The 15,170-nt window shown below is 57.9% G+C and overlaps 5 protein-coding genes and 1 non-coding gene across 6 annotated transcripts; 5 read left to right on the top strand and 1 right to left on the bottom strand.

Moving 5' to 3' along the window:
• Window positions 1-251: 251 nt before the first annotated feature.
• MYCTH_2131220 (uncharacterized protein) lies at window positions 252-1,808 on the bottom strand (the record flags this gene model as incomplete). Its single annotated transcript, XM_003667236.1, has 2 exons — window positions 252-1,278; window positions 1,333-1,808. 2 exons carry the CDS (start codon window positions 1,806-1,808, stop codon window positions 252-254), a joined length of 1,503 nt encoding a protein of 500 aa, XP_003667284.1.
• Window positions 1,809-2,757: 949 nt separating this feature from the next.
• Window positions 2,758-2,843, top strand: MYCTH_t188. Its single transcript has one exon. It is a non-coding gene; the product is annotated as a tRNA-Gly (tRNA).
• A 401-nt stretch (window positions 2,844-3,244) lies between these two features.
• Window positions 3,245-5,261, top strand: MYCTH_2312949 (uncharacterized protein). The gene is made up of 3 exons (XM_003667235.1): window positions 3,245-3,564; window positions 3,686-3,895; window positions 3,968-5,261. Exons 1-3 carry the CDS (start codon window positions 3,378-3,380, stop codon window positions 5,080-5,082), a joined length of 1,512 nt encoding a protein of 503 aa, XP_003667283.1. The 5' UTR covers window positions 3,245-3,377; the 3' UTR covers window positions 5,083-5,261.
• Window positions 5,262-5,650: 389 nt separating this feature from the next.
• On the top strand, window positions 5,651-7,926 carry MYCTH_2312947 (uncharacterized protein). Its single transcript, XM_003667234.1, has 7 exons — window positions 5,651-5,855; window positions 6,042-6,082; window positions 6,195-6,221; window positions 6,287-6,362; window positions 6,434-6,964; window positions 7,027-7,450; window positions 7,504-7,926. Exons 1-7 carry the CDS (start codon window positions 5,831-5,833, stop codon window positions 7,727-7,729), a joined length of 1,350 nt encoding a protein of 449 aa, XP_003667282.1. The 5' UTR covers window positions 5,651-5,830; the 3' UTR covers window positions 7,730-7,926.
• Window positions 7,927-8,306: 380 nt separating this feature from the next.
• Window positions 8,307-13,648, top strand: MYCTH_2312943 (uncharacterized protein). The gene is made up of 5 exons (XM_003667233.1): window positions 8,307-8,641; window positions 8,786-8,937; window positions 9,038-11,901; window positions 11,993-12,869; window positions 13,064-13,648. Exons 1-5 carry the CDS (start codon window positions 8,614-8,616, stop codon window positions 13,091-13,093), a joined length of 3,951 nt encoding a protein of 1,316 aa, XP_003667281.1. The 5' UTR covers window positions 8,307-8,613; the 3' UTR covers window positions 13,094-13,648.
• A 1-nt stretch (window position 13,649) lies between these two features.
• Window positions 13,650-14,322, top strand: MYCTH_2312941 (uncharacterized protein). The gene is made up of 2 exons (XM_003667232.1): window positions 13,650-14,057; window positions 14,161-14,322. Exons 1-2 carry the CDS (start codon window positions 13,860-13,862, stop codon window positions 14,218-14,220), a joined length of 258 nt encoding a protein of 85 aa, XP_003667280.1. The 5' UTR covers window positions 13,650-13,859; the 3' UTR covers window positions 14,221-14,322.
• The last annotated feature ends 848 nt before the right edge of the window (window positions 14,323-15,170 follow it).

Here is a 15,170-nt window from a genome sequence, read left to right as displayed (position 1 = left end):
CAATTAGTTGTTCGAAACGTCAATCTTCTCTTGCATTTCCTTCCATAATGTCCTAGACACAGAACTCATTCTGTTTCTCTGGTTTTTTCTTACGTTGTCACTTTCCATTGGAGCACAAGTCGACTAGCTAAGGTACGAGCAACTAACTACAGAAAAACACATTGCTGGTCATGGCTGATCACGATTCAATCCGATCCACACCTTCCTCCCCGGCTTGGATCCATCGTGCGGTGTCCGCCGCCGCCGCTCCGTCAAGCACCATTCGGCCCACTTCCGTGTCCGTTGGATGCTGAGGTAGGACCCTTTTGCTTGCTGTCAGCCCCGTTCCCGTTCACGGTGGCGGTAGATGACCTGCGCTTCTTCTGGGTGGCCGAGTCGCGGTTTCTCGCCTCTGCCCTCATCTCCCTGTGCGGATTCTTTGAGGACGTCGGCGACGCAGAGGCGGCCGCCCAGTCCTCTTTCACGGCATCGATCAAGGACCTGGGCAAGACCAGCCCTTTTGACAGAGCGCCCTCTTCGGGGCGGGAGGCGTTCACGAACGCAGGCCAAACCACGATGCTGCTGAGCTCGGCGGGATTGCCCGCGGAAGGCTGAGATTTTTTGGGTGTCGCCTGGGCAGATGCGGTGCCATTCGCCCGTTGCTGCTTCGCTTTGGGGGATTGCAATGGAGACGGGACGGTGGACGGGAGCGGGCTCCATTTGTCCTCCTCCTGCTCGAGGGAGAATCCGATGGCAAAGTCCGGGCGTATGTGGTTCTTGAGGGTTTGGATGAACCTCCATTTTTCGTAGGCCGTCTCGCAGAGCCTCAGCAGGTCCGCCTCGAACTCTCCGACTTTGTCGTTCGGAATCGCAGTGGAGGCGACTTTGGAAATGCCATCGAAGGAGTCGTGCACTAACTGGTCGACCCAACGGTTCATTGAACCGATGCGGGTTTTCGCTGGGTTTTCGGTCTTCAGGAGAACCGATCGCAGATGTGATTCTTGCTCGGGGTCTCGTTTTGCAAGGTCTCTCAGAAAACTGTCGATGCCTCGTACCTGCTCGGAAAGGTACGCTGGCTGAAAAACATGCTGGCACAACTCCCGGGCAACTACGGAGAGCATGAGCGCCACTCGCATCCGCCTCGCGAGGTCGGGGCTTGACCGAGGCTTGGGCATGCCGGTCGACTGAGCCTTGGCTTTCTTCCAGAGATCGTCGTCTGTCCCAAGCTGCAGTTCCATCCCAAAGTAAGTCAGGGCCAGCTTTATGGCCTCGGTTCTGATGGTCTCGAGTGCCGCGTATCTGTTTTCCGACTTGTTAGCCTCGCGCTGAGGACAGCACCGCATCGGGACCTACAATTCCTCTTTGTTTTCGGCAACCTCTTTGAGCTCAACGGAATGCTCACGCAGCTCCTCCAGCTCCTCATCCCTGTCTCTCAATTCAGCCTCTAATTCCTGCTGTTCCTGCCTGTATTTGGCCTCAAGTCCTGATGCTTTCTCGATACTCTGCCTGAGCTCGGCTTCGACCTTGGCCAGTTTCTTTTCCGTGTCCTTTTTCTCCGCTTTAACAGTGTCAAGTTGCTTTTTGGTCTCGAGGCTCTCGGCTTTTGCGGAATCAGCCTCATTCTTCGAGTGTTGAATCAACCCGATGGCCTCAGTGGCTTTCGCAGTAGCTTGCGTTCGGAGCTCTTCGTTTTCTGTTCTGAGCCTAGCAATTTCGTCGATGATGGCGATCAGACCTTCGACTGAAGCTACACTGAGTCGACTTTTCGCATCCTTCAGGGCAAGGAGGCCTTGTTCCATCCAGGCCTTATTCTCACGTATTGAAGTCATCACCGCCGACGGGGTGCCAGTGCAGATAGATTGTCTGTGGTTATGATCGTGTGCAGAATGCCAGAGAGACTCGGTTCAGTAAAGAGACTTGGGTTGCCGCCGCTTTGCTGGTGAGAAGTGGCAGGATGTTAATTAGCCCTTTATGCACTCCTTCCCTCCCTCCATTTCAACCTCCCCCTCACGCAAGCCGATAATAATATCTCTTGCAATGTCTAACATTGCCTTCCAACAATGATTTCGTGATTTCCCGCGGCCGAGGCAACACCCGCCCGGCCCGTTGCGTCGGCCGGTCACGGACAGGCGCAACCTGCATCTGGCCTCAGTGCAGCGATCGGCAGACAGACGATATGACATGATTGGCGTTGAGCCTCTCGGTTCAAGGCAAGCCGCGCAGAGGTCTCGCACCCCGCGACGAGACCACTCACCGAAAGCAAGGTCGGGCCAGTGAGACTCAAGAGGCATCCTCCATGACCGAATGCGACAGCCGTATCAACCCCCATCTTCTGCTGCCAATGAGGCATCGCAACGTATCCGGGTGGGCAGCCCTTTCCGCATTGCCGGGACAATCAACGGCATCCGGAGCCGGGTCCGGCCCGAGGAGCAGGCAGCCTTCCGTTGCCTGACTGGCAAACAGAAACTGGTTGAACCACTTCCTCGAGAATGAGGTCGCGATAGTACCTTTAGAAAGGTACCGAGACAGCTCCGCATTGAAATATCGTACTAAAACCAACAACAACCTTGAAGTATGGAAGTTTTCCAAAGGCAACTACGTTTACTTTTTCTGCCAAAGTTTTGCTTTTGCCTGCCAGGAACGACAGAGGGTACCAGTTTGAAAATCTAGATCGGTTGGCGAGAGTACCCGTATTGGGTGTGTTTTGGTCTTCTGAGGATCAACAGTTGGTTACAGATAGGTTGAAACAACATCAGTAGGATGCCAACGAGAAAACAGGCGCGATTAGTTCAGTGGTTAGAATTCTCGCTTCCCATCTCCTCTTGGATTAGCGAGTGACCCGAGTTCGAATCTCGGATCGCGCATTACCTTTTCAGATCCTTTTTTTTGTCTGTTTGCGCCATCTCTCTTGAACATGGAATTTCGGGGGTACAAGCAAGAGCAGGCCGAGAAGTAGACAATTACGGCCTCTGGGAATGGGAATATCCCATGGCCGCGCCTTCAAGGCGCCCCGACCAGCCGTTTCACTGCCTTCTCCTTGTGGGGGGTTTGCGGGGCTGACCAGATGATAGTGTAATCCGCATGGCCCCAGCGCCACCAACTTCGTTCGGCTTGCCCTGTGCAGGCACGGCTCTGGCAGGGACTTGTGACATTCGACAAGGTGCTTGCCTAATCCAGCCACGTGCCAGTCAGCTGGCCGGCGATGAATGCGCCTGTCTTGAGGACCGCCGGCGCAGGCTGTTAGGTTAAGGTACCGACTTAATAACTTGATTATAATCGCGATACTTCTTCCCCAGGGGAGAAGAGGTGGGAAGTCCGGAAATCCCTTACCTCAGGGACCGTGACAGAGCATTTCGCATGAGGTCTTCTTACCCCGGTGCTTTCACACTGCTGAAGCCATGGCCAACTCGGCCGACGCGCACGACACGCGCTCGTCCACACTGAGCGCCGAGGAGCAGACCATCGCGCCGGAATCAAAAAATGCTACTCACCACATCCCCAACATCCTTCCGCATGAGCGCGTCTTTCCAATCCAACTCGGATCTGAGCTGTTTAAGCTTTCCGGTGCCTCAATATCATCTGATGGTGTGTGCTTCGCATCGGCGAGGGGTATTGCCGGGGCGGCTCTGACGGCTCTGACGATGACCCCCGAGCGATCCCCTTACACATGAGTTATCGCTGACCCGCCCTTCTGCTCCATCTTTAGCGCCCTCTTACTTCTCACAATACTTTAGGTGCCAGATCAAGCAGGCTGAAGAAGCCGGTCAGGATATCAGCTCTGCCATCCGCACGCTCTACATCGACCGCGACCCTGTCACGTTCAGGGACATTGCGCTCCACCTCCAGGGATACCATGTCCAGCCGCGCGATGCGACACACTTTGTGCGCCTGTTTGCTGACGCCCAGTTTTACCACCGTAAGTAAGATTCATGATCCCCCCTCCTCGTCTGATACACGCAGCGGCCTGATTCTAATCCCCGGCTGTCAGTCCCCAAGCTAGTCTCCCAGCTTTACGAAGAATCAATCTTCACCACCATTGGCGGCGTGCAGTTCCGCATCCCGCGCGACCTCTTTTCCGACCCGGGCAACTCGCCCAACTTCTTCACTCTCGGCTTCGCCGCCTTCTTCTCCCCCCCGGGCGGCGAAGTCTTCCCAGGGCTCGACCGCGAGGGGCTCCTGCGCCCGCCCTCCATCGCACCTCCCTCGGTCGAGGGCCGCAGCCCGGAGATCTTTGCCGAGCTGCTGCACCTGCTGCGCGGCTACCCAATCGAGATCCGGAGCGAGCAGCATCGCGCCCAGCTGCTGCGGGACTGCCGCTACTTCAACCTCAAGGGCCTGGAGCAGAAGCTGATCCCGCACGCCGTGTCGTTCAACCTGGCCCGCGGGAGGAGCGAGATTGTGCTGCGGCTGGGCGACATCCTCAAGAGCGGCATCTCGGTCGCCGGCGAGCCGACCCCGGCCGATCCGCTCGCCGGCTGGGTCAACTACGCGCGGCCCTACGTGGACGAACGGCCCAACGAGCTGGTGCTGGAGATCGGGGGCGAGAGCACGAGGCTCCGGCTGGTGCCCGGTCAGGCGGCGGGATGCGGCGCCGGCAGCGGCGGCACGGTGGTGGAGGCGAGGGCCGAGTTCTTCGGCGAGATGCGTGCCCGCGTGACCAAGCTGCTGGAGGTCATCGCGACCAAGCTGAACCTGCCGTCTGCGGCCCAGCCGGGGCTTCTGACGGCGCCCGGCCGGAGCACCGCCTCGCTTTCCCCAGGAAATACCCCGCTTAGCGAGGATCTTGTCAAGGCCATTCTCGACTCAGACACGAGCGTGGTGTTGGACGGGAAGCCCTGGACACCGGTCGCCGAGGAGGGAGAAGACCTATCGTGGATGACGGGTAACGCGGACACCGCGCTGATGTCGAGGAAGAGGAGGAGAGTAGATGAGCAAGGCGGAAATGCAGAGGAGTGGATCGTCAAGACGGGACAGTGGCGATTGAAGATTCAGGGTTCCAGAAATGGCAAGGCCGCTGTCGAGTGTTGCTTCGTGGCTGTGAAGCTGGATGCCTATAGCTCGGAGAGGGCACGGAACACTCAGAGACCATTCCTGGGCGGCTAGCAACGTCTGGTCAATAGGGGATGATTGACAAAAACAATTCTCAATGTACTCATATGTAGTATGTACATTACGTATTACCACGCATAATACTAAGTAAGTGTTTGCGTAAAATAGAGGGTGGAGAGACAAGTGGCTTGCCTGATCGTCGTCTGGCTCCTGTTGCTTTTGCGATTGATGAGATGGGTTAATATTTTATTTATTTTACAGCAAGTTCGGTTATAACATGATCGACCCATTCCTGGCTGACAAATCACTTGGCCAATCCAGACATGCCCCCCTTCCAAAAAAGATGCGAATTGGACCTTCTTCTTTGTATATCCAGAGGCTCTTTTTCTTGCCTCTGTTTGTAATCCGTACACTACTTACTATGGTACATCTAATGTACCTTAGTAGGGCTTTGGATTCTCACTTCACGGCGGAATTGCATCAGTGTGAGCGTGCTTGGAGGATGCACGGCTCGCCCCCTGACGCGAGCCCTGCAGGGGCCCCAGGTGCAGGGCAGCGCGACTGGCTGATAAAGCATGGTGGAGAGACGCGCTTGCCCGGATTGGGAACGCTACTGTCAACACAACAATCAAATTTCCCCACCAGCTGTGCACCCGAAGCCGACCTTCAGGCTTCTGCTGGACCTCAATTTTCCACTCTCCGCCAGTCTACAACTCGTCTTTTGGGCCAACTGTCGCCTCTTCAATCTGCTTACTTCACCCTTTGACCGAACTCGCTTGCGTCTTTTGAAATCGACATCAAGATGCGTGAAATTATCAGCTTGAACGGTACGTCGCGGGATGGCGCCGAGGCGCCTGGTTTTGTTTCTGTCTCCAGTTGGCACGCGCGTTCCTCCGGCCCTCACCGCACCTGGTGATGTCTTGGATCCCGCATCACAAGGATGCATCATCGCTTGCTCAACCACCTCGACTTGGTGTGACGGTTAATTAGTGCTGACTTTACCCGTGCTACAGTCGGCCAGGCCGGGTGCCAAATCGCCAACTCGTGCTGGGAGGTATGTTTATTCTCCTGACGGGCGGGGGTTCATCACCCCCTCGTGTAGAGTTCGACAACACAAGGTGCTGCGGTCAAGTTCGGTGTTTCGACGATACTGATTCGCTATATAGCTTTACTGCCTTGAGCACGGCATCCAGGTGCGTTACTATTGCCCCGTCTCTCGCTCCCCATCTTGGTTCCCCATCCTGACCGCTACTTTCAGCCCGACGGCTACCTCACTGAGGAGCGCAAGGCCGCCGACCCGGACCATGGCTTCAGCACTTTCTTCTCTGAGACCGGTAAGTGGTTTTTCTCTCTCCCGTGTCCTCGACGTATATAAGACGTAACGGCTGACGAGGATAACCAACAGGCAACGGCAAGTATGTGCCGCGGACGATCTACTGCGATCTCGAGCCCAACGTCGTCGACGAGGTCCGCACCGGCCCCTACCGCGGCCTCTTCCATCCCGAGCACATGATCACCGGAAAGGAGGATGCCTCCAACAACTATGCCCGTGGCCACTACACGGTCGGCAAGGAGCTGATCGACCAGGTGCTCGACAAGGTCCGCCGGGTTGCCGACAACTGCAGCGGGCTCCAGGGCTTCCTGGTCTTCCACTCGTTCGGCGGTGGCACCGGTTCGGGCTTTGGTGCTCTGCTCATGGAGCGTCTCTCGGTGGACTACGGCAAGAAGAGCAAGCTCGAGTTCTGCGTCTACCCTGCTCCCCAAACCGCCACTTCCGTGGTCGAGCCTTACAACTCGATCCTTACCACCCATACCACCCTCGAGCATGCCGACTGCTCCTTCATGGTGGACAACGAGGCCATCTACGACATCTGCCGCCGCAACCTCGGCCTCGAGCGCCCCAACTTTGAGAATCTCAACCGTCTGATTGCTCAGGGTATGTTGTCGTCTTGGGCTCGGCCGCGACTCTCTTCCCAAGCAGAAGCTGACCTGGCTTAGTTGTCTCCTCCATTACCGCTTCGCTCCGTTTCGACGGCTCCCTCAACGTCGACTTGAACGAGTTCCAGACCAACCTGGTCCCTTACCCGCGCATCCACTTCCCGCTCGTTGCCTACGCTCCCGTCATCTCGGCTGCCAAGGCGGCCCACGAGGCCAACTCGGTCCAGGAGATGACCATGTCCTGCTTCGAGCCCAACAACCAGATGGTCAAGTGCGACCCCCGCCACGGCAAGTACATGGCTACTTGCCTGCTGTACCGTGGCGACGTCGTCCCCAACGACGCCCACGCCGCCGTGGCGACGCTCAAGACCAAGCGGACCATCCAGTTTGTCGACTGGTGCCCGACTGGCTTCAAGCTCGGTATCTGCTACCAGCCTCCCCACCAGGTGCCCAACGGCGACCTTGCCAAGGTCAACCGCGCTGTGTATGTTTATCCCTACCTGTTCCGTCCGAAGCCCATCGCTAACCTGATCTCAGCTGCATGCTCTCCAACACCACCGCCATCGCCGAGGCTTGGTCCGCCCTCTCTTCCAAGTTCGATCTCATGTATTCGAAGCGCGCCTTCGTCCACTGGTATGTCGGCGAAGGTATGGAAGAGGGCGAGTTCTCGGAGGCTCGCGAGGATCTTGCGGCTCTGGAGCGCGACTACGAGGAGGTTGCTGCCGACTCGATGGAGGGCGAGGAGGTTGAGGCCGAGTACTAAGCCAGCCTACGCTAGCTTGGTGATGGTTTTCTTAACAACAGGCGGTTTATTAATAAACCCTTTGACTTGGGAACCGTTGGAAGTGGTCCCTTATAATATGGGCATTCTTGGCAATCGCGGGCCCGTGATCTCTTCTGTTAGACGGAAAGTGTAGTCAATTTTAATCAAGGACCAAAAGTATCCGGTACACTGCTGCCTCCATTTCCATCAATGCTTGGGATGTCTCCTCCCGAAGATCCCGGGGGCCCAACGAGCCGTCTGCTGCCCTCCTGGCTTGCCGTGACAAATTTCAAATCGCATTCCTTTACGTACGCCTATGCTAGGCTCCCGACATTGTTCAACAACGACCACTGCTGCGTAGTGAAAGGTATCACGACGACCAACGACGCTGTCGTTGTGTTTGCAGCTGTGGCTGCAGTCGCCCTTGGCTGCAGGTCTGTGCAGCTCATCATGTGTGGGGGTCCTGGTTGGGTTTCCAGGGTCCAATCAGCGACTCAGGTGGCGCCAAGCGCCCTCCCTGAACCCACACGCGGTCCCTGCCGCTCGCTGTTTGGTTCTTTCCCTGGAGCCCAAGGGAGCTAAGGAGTTGCGATCCCCAGCCTCGACTTGGTTCGCTAAGTTGTGAACTCTCCCCCCCCCCACCTGCCTCGACTCAGATGCGTATGCGTTCGTTTCCTTTAAGACTGTTCCGCTGCGAGGTCTCTCATCGGCACATGTAACGGCTCGTCAGCTACCGGACTTTGGGTCAATCTCAGCTCCACGACGGGTTTAATTTGACGGACGGACTAGTCGCATTTTGTTCCGAGCCATCGATCCCAGCCTTCGCATCGCACAGAGCGCAGAGGCACAACTTGACGATCGGGAAGGTGTAGCTCGCGCTCACCATGGCTTCAGAAGGGTCGGTCGATGCGGGTATGCCGAATATTCATCTTTCTTTCTCTCTCCTTTCTCTTTTTTTCCCCTTTCATCGGAAAGCTGTTCATGACCCCACGACGGATTCACGGCGTGGCAGAGGTTCCGGGATAAGCAGAAATAGCTAACTGACCGACGATCCAGGGGCGCCCAACCTCAACCTCACCCCGGAGGAGAAGCGCGTGTACGGGCAACTATTTCGACAGGCCGATGCCGATAACGTGGGTGTCATAACCGGCGAGGTAGCTGTTAAGTTTTTCGAGAAGACCAGGTTGGACTCGAGGGTGCTGGGAGAGGTTAGTCTTGTCCAACATACATGCACACACACACCCCACCGAGATGCTGGAGTCCGAGCTAGGCGAGCTGACATTTATTGTTTTCTTCGTCTTGTTCCAGATATGGCAAATCGCAGACAAGGAGAACCGGGGCTTTCTCACACCCGCCGGTTTCGGCATGGTCCTGCGACTTATTGGGCATGCGCAGGCAGGCCGCGAGCCGACTCCCGAGTTGGCTTTCCAAGTCGGTCCCCTGCCAAAATTCGAGGGCATCACGACAACTCCCGCCCCGCCGCCGCCTCCGCCGCCTGCGCTGCAGGCCCAAGGGACCGGCGCTCCCGGACCGATCCGGATCCCGCCCCTGACTCCCGAGAAAGTGGCGCAATACGCTAGTTTGTTCGAGCGCCAGAATCTCCAAAATGGCAACATGCTCCCGGGCGAGGCGGCAAAACAGATCTTTGAGAAGTCGGGTCTTCCGAACGACGTCCTGGGACGCATCTGGATGCTCGCGGATACCGAACAGCGCGGCGCCCTGGTGCAGACCGAGTTCGTCATCGCTATGCACCTCCTCACATCCATCAAGACTGGCGCGCTACGTGGCCTACCCAACATTCTCCCGGCCGCCCTTTACGAGGCTGCTACTCGCCGCGCCCCCGTCGGTGCTGGCATTCCCAGGCAGCAGTCTCCGTCGACCACTACACCGCCCATGTCGGCCGTTCCGCGGCAGCTCAGCGGGCAAGGGCCGCTGACACAAATGCGGACGGGAAGCCCCCTCGGGCGTCCGCCGTTAGGACCGCAGACGACAGGAGAGTGGCTAATCTCGCCGGCGGACAAGGCCAGGTTTGACCAGCTCTACGATGAATTGGACAAGGGAAAGAGGGGTTATATCACGGGCGAGGAGGCCGTGCCCTTCTTCAGCCAGTCGAACCTCTCCGAGGATATCCTCGCCCAGATCTGGGACCTCGCAGATATCAACTCTGAGGGGCGCCTCTCAAGGGACGAGTTTGCCGTCGCCATGTACCTTATCAGGCAGCAAAGGACCAAGTCAGCACCGCTTCCCGCTACCCTGCCCCCGAACCTTGTTCCGCCCAGCATGCGGGCCCAGCAAGCTCGCCCGCCGGCAGCTGCTTCGGCGTTCGAGCCCCCGCCGCGGCCGCAGCCCCCGCAACCGAAACCATCTGCATTGGACGACCTGTTCGGTTTGGACGACATTCACCCTCCTGCGCCGGCCCAGGTCCCGGCCGGCACGGGCGGTTCTGCCGGCGATCCCTTTGCGGCGAGTGCCAGCCCTCAAGCTCCATCCTCGCCTTCGAGACCCTCACCTTCCACGTCGACCTTCAAGCCATTCGTTCCCTCGTCCTCGTTTGGGCGCGGCCTCGCTACGCAGATGACCGGCGGGTCCAACAGCTCAGCCACGGCGAAGCCTGCTAATGTTGAGGATGATCTCTTGGGCGACACCGAGCCTGACGTCAGCAAGAACATTAACAACGAGTCTACCGAGCTCGCGAACTTGTCGAACCAGATCGGCTCCCTGACCAAGCAGGTGCAGGATGTGCAGGCTCAACGCACGGCCACCCAGAATGAGCTGAGCCAGTCCAGCGCGCAGAAGAAGAACTTTGAGCAACGGCTCAGCCAGCTCCGCGCCATGTACGAGAAGGAGGCGCAGGACGTCCGCGCTCTGGAAACGCAGCTCACGACATCCAAGAACGAGACTAAGAAGCTGCAGGCTGAGTACGCCATGGTCGATGCTACCTATCAAGAATTGCAGAACCAGCACCGCCAGCTCCTTAGCGCGCTGCAGGCGGACCAGCAGGAGAACGCGACTCTTAAGGAGAAGATCCGGATGGTGAATGCCGAGATTGCCCAGCTGAAGCCTCAGATCGAGAAGCTCAAGTCTGAGGCTCGCCAGCAGAAGGGCCTCGTTGCGATCAACAAGAAGCAGCTGGCTACCACCGAGGGCGAGCGGGACAAGCTGAAGAACGAAGCCGAGGAGCTTACTAAGAGCAACGAGGAGCTAGCCCGCCAGATTAGCGCCAACAGCTCGTCGCCGTCTGCTCAGGTCTCCAGTCCGGCCCTGTCCACTGCGAGCGCTAACAACCCTTTCTTTAGGCGGACCGGCAGCACTGACATAACCACCACCTTCTCCCCGCCGATTCGATCATTCACCGACAAGGCCTTTGACGATGTCTTTGGCCCCAGTCTGGGCAGCCAGGCTGGCACGCCGCCCCCTCCTGCGGCTGCCGCCATGTTCAAGCAGAACACGGGCACCTCAGCCGGCAGTGTCGGCTCGTTTGCCACTCCGGCTTCAACCAGCCCCAATGCGGGCCGTCAGCAGGCCGCCGCCGCCGCCGAGCCGGCAACGCTGGCCGAGACGGGGCGGAGCAACTCTAGCTTCCCTCAGTTTGTTGATGCTGCCGAGTCCCTGAGCACGTCGCGCCAGGTTTCGCCGCCGCTGAGCCGTACCGAGACGAATCAGGAGGCAACGACGGCGTCCCCGGAGCCATCGCAGACCGGGCACAATCCTGCCTCGGGCTCCGGCTCCAGGCCCGCATCCCCCGCATCTGCCGCCGAGGCCAAGCCTACGTTTGGATCCATTTCGGAGGAGTCGAACAAGGCTCCCGCAGCTGGCAAGGAGGCCGATCCGTTCGCTGTCGACCAGGACAAGGCCAAGGAGGACTTCGAATCGGCGTTTGCTAGCTTTAAGCAGGCCCGGGCAGCGGCCGCTTCGAGCTCTGACACGGCAAAGGCATTTTCCAACTTTAACACCGAGTTCCCTCCTATCTCGGAGCTGGAGCGTGACGATGACTCGGACTCGGAGAGTGAGCGGGGTGGGTTTGACGACGACTTCGCGCCGGCCTCACCGCCGGCCAAACCTGTGGAAAAGGGTGGTGAGTCGAGGGCGGCGTCGCCTGTGGTGTCCAAGGCGTCGCCTGATGCTGCCGGAGCTGGTGTGCCATCGTCTGCGTCTCCCGAGCCGGCTGCAAGGTATGCATGAGGCGTAGTTTTAGCTACCAAGTCTTTATCCAATGTACCCCTAGAATGATCCCCAACCTCTCGAAGTTAACACCTTTTACAGCGACAACGCCGTTCCCACTACTTCCTCGTCCTCCAATCTCAATAACCTCAGCTCGTCCAATGTAGACGACATTTTTGGTTCCTCCGCGGCCCGGCCCACAGCCACCGCTAGCAACGCTAGCCGCCCTACCACAGCAGCGACCACCTCCAAAGCTCCCTTTGATGACCTCGACGACGATTTTGAAGGCTTAGAGGATGCCAAAGAAGGGTCTGCCGACGACGACTTCGCCACCATCTCGCGCTCGGGTCTTGACGATTTCAACCCCGTCTTTGACAGCAGCCCGCCCCCGAGCCAGCCCAAGAGCGACTCTGCGCATGCCGGAGCACCTGGCGGTGCTACCACCTTCGGGACGGAGAGCAGCTTCGACTTTGCCTCGTTTTCCGGCACTTCCGCCGCAGGAAGTACCATCGGGCAGGCGGCTCACTCGTCTTCTTCTGGTGCGCAGGCGAAGGTCCCTGGTTCTCAGCCTCAGATCCAGACGACGGCTGAATCCCACGACTGGGACGCGCTTTTTGCGGGTCTCGACTCGGCTGCTACACCAACCGCGTCGTCGCATACCCTTGCTACGAGCACCACGGGACAGGATGCGGCCGCAGGAACCGCAGCTGGGGCCGGGATTCAGAGCGGTGCCGCCGCAAATGAGGAGGCGGGCAACAGTAAGCAGCACGACGGCGACAACGACCACCACAACAACAACGGCGGCGTCGGCGGCAGCAGCAACGACGAAGACCCCGCCAAGAGGCCACCGGCGCCGGGTAGGGCGCTCACCGAGGAGGGCGAGCATGATGATCCCATCTTGAAGAACCTGACGAGCATGGGGTATTCGAGGGCGGACGCGGTGGCGGCGCTGGAGAAGTATGATTACAACCTGGAGAGGGTGAGTGTTCCTGCTGGCGCCACCAATGCTTTTTTCCCTAGAGGCTCTTTTCCTTCCACTACTTTCTCTTCCTTTTCGTCGCGTGCCGTTGCGGGAGTCAGGAAAAAGGGAATGTCGGATTAGGTTCCTTCTTTCGTGCTATGTTGATGGAATGGACGGCTGACGGCTCTTTTCTTCTTGGTGATGAACTGTAGGCGGCGAACTATCTGGCCAGCCAATCTTAGGCTTCCTTAGATAGCTCCTTCTCAGGACGGCATTTCGGGTGGTTGGTGCCGAAAGCATGGGGCACTGCTGGTGGAGGATCGGGCCCGAGCGGGTGGGTGAATCGCGGACCAAGCGAACGGAACGGTGTGTGTGGCTTGTGGGTTGTGTTGATGAGTGATACCTTTCCATATCCTTACCCCCCCCCCTTTTTCTTTCCCAATTCTCTCTATTTTCCGACCATTTTCCTTGCTGCCTCTTTCCTTTGTCTCTGTGATTGCGTTGCCCCTTTGATGACTGGTGTAACTACCCGCTCCTTCATTCGTTAATCCTAATACTCGTTGTCTGCAATTGTTTATTGGTTGGTTGTATGATTCGGCTGGAAAGATATGTGCTGCACTGGTGCATTCAATCTGTACTCTGTCCGTGTATCATCCTGTACAAGGGCGTGGGATATCGAGCATCATTCGTTGTATGTATGACGACCGGAACCGGCTTTTGACTTTCAACCATGTGTCGATGTCGATTCGTGGTCAGCTTGGCCGCCGAGCTGCTACTGTATGGGGATGTGGGGCTGCTGCGGTCCGCTATCAACCCCGCGCCGAGCGGGCGGATTAGCCCCTCTACACTTTTTTTCTCTTCTCCCCACTTCAGCCGTCATTCCCTTCTGAGCAACCGCCAAATCGTCCCAACAACATAGAAAATACATTTCGCGAAGCCGCTTCACGTCGCAGGAGCCCTCCGCATATTTCGTGATTCGCACGTCGAAGAGGACAACGAAGTCACAAAATGGCCGACGACGAGCAGCTTTCCATCTACGACGAGGTCGAGATCGAGGACATGACCTACGACGAGACCCTGCAAATCTACCACTACCCCTGCCCGTGCGGCGACCGCTTTGAGATTGCCCTGTGCGACCTTATGGATGGCCAGGATATCGGCGTGTGTCCGAGCTGCAGTCTGATGATCAGGGTCATTTTCGATGCGGTAAGTCTGACCATGCCGCGGCCATCAGAGGCGTCTCCGACCGAAAAAAGAGGGGGGAGTAAAAGGACGCTGTATGTACTGATTACTGACGTACTGTTTCTAGGATAACCTGCCGAAGCCCCCTGGACAGGAGCAGAGCGGGCAGGTTGCTATTGCCGCTTAGGCGGCGTCCCGCCGTGGCTCCATCGACGAGGATGTTGGTACACCAGCAGCCGTGGGATAGAGAACTCGGACGGTTCGATAGCCGCACGCAGCTTAGGGTCATTTTTGCGATGCGAGGAACAACAGGCCCCTCGGCCACATCCCGGACGAACGATGCGAGATCATGTTTCGAGACCTGCACCAGCCGAGACACCGCCTCGTTTAAATGTCGACGACTACCGCCTCACGGATAACCAATTCAACATTTGCCCTGTATCGACGATTGGCCCAGGAGAAACCCGGACAAGCACCAGGCAAACTAAGGCTGTCCATCGCAACTGCCGCAAAGCAACACCTCCTTGATTCGGACTCGACCCAGCTCTCCGCCCCCCCCCCCCCCGGGCTTTCGGCTCCTATCTCAAAACAGCGCCATGCCCAGCGCGCACGCGATAATAGCCAATCCGGCCGCCGAATCCTGCACACCAAGCGCGTTGCCGCCCGCCACCGGGACGACGGTAGCTGTGGTAGTACTCGTGGAAGCTGCGGTAGTCGTCGTGGAAGCTGTGGTAGTCCACTGATTAGCCTCTGCTGCTATGATCCAGGAGTGTTGCGGAGAACGCGGCAGGAAGCAGCTTTGAAAGGGCAACCGCGGTGGCGCTGAGGGCAAAAAAAAAGATAAACTCACTCGGCGTAGGCGAAGTGGTAAACTCCGACTGCGTCACGGTGATGGTCGTCGTGCCAGTGCTCGTGACGGTCGAGAGCGGCGTGGGAATGGTGGCTCCCGCGGTTACCGTGGTGGTCACCGTGTTTGTTATCTGGGCGGCTGTGAGCCCTGTGGGAGGACGTGCGAGAGATGCATGATGGCGGCGGCGTTTCGTCAAGTTAGAAATGGACAGCTAAGAAGTCGAAAAGGCCGACGTGTTCTGAGTTTGCAGGGTAGAAGTGTGCCTTGGAAGAAATTGTACTTTGGAA

The sequence above is a fragment of the Thermothelomyces thermophilus genome, chromosome 7, assembly GCF_000226095.1.
Source record: "Thermothelomyces thermophilus ATCC 42464 chromosome 7, complete sequence".
Taxonomy (NCBI): domain Eukaryota; kingdom Fungi; phylum Ascomycota; class Sordariomycetes; order Sordariales; family Chaetomiaceae; genus Thermothelomyces; species Thermothelomyces thermophilus.
The sequence above is the reverse complement of the archived record's forward strand: the minus strand, read 5'-3'. Positions and strand labels throughout refer to the sequence as shown.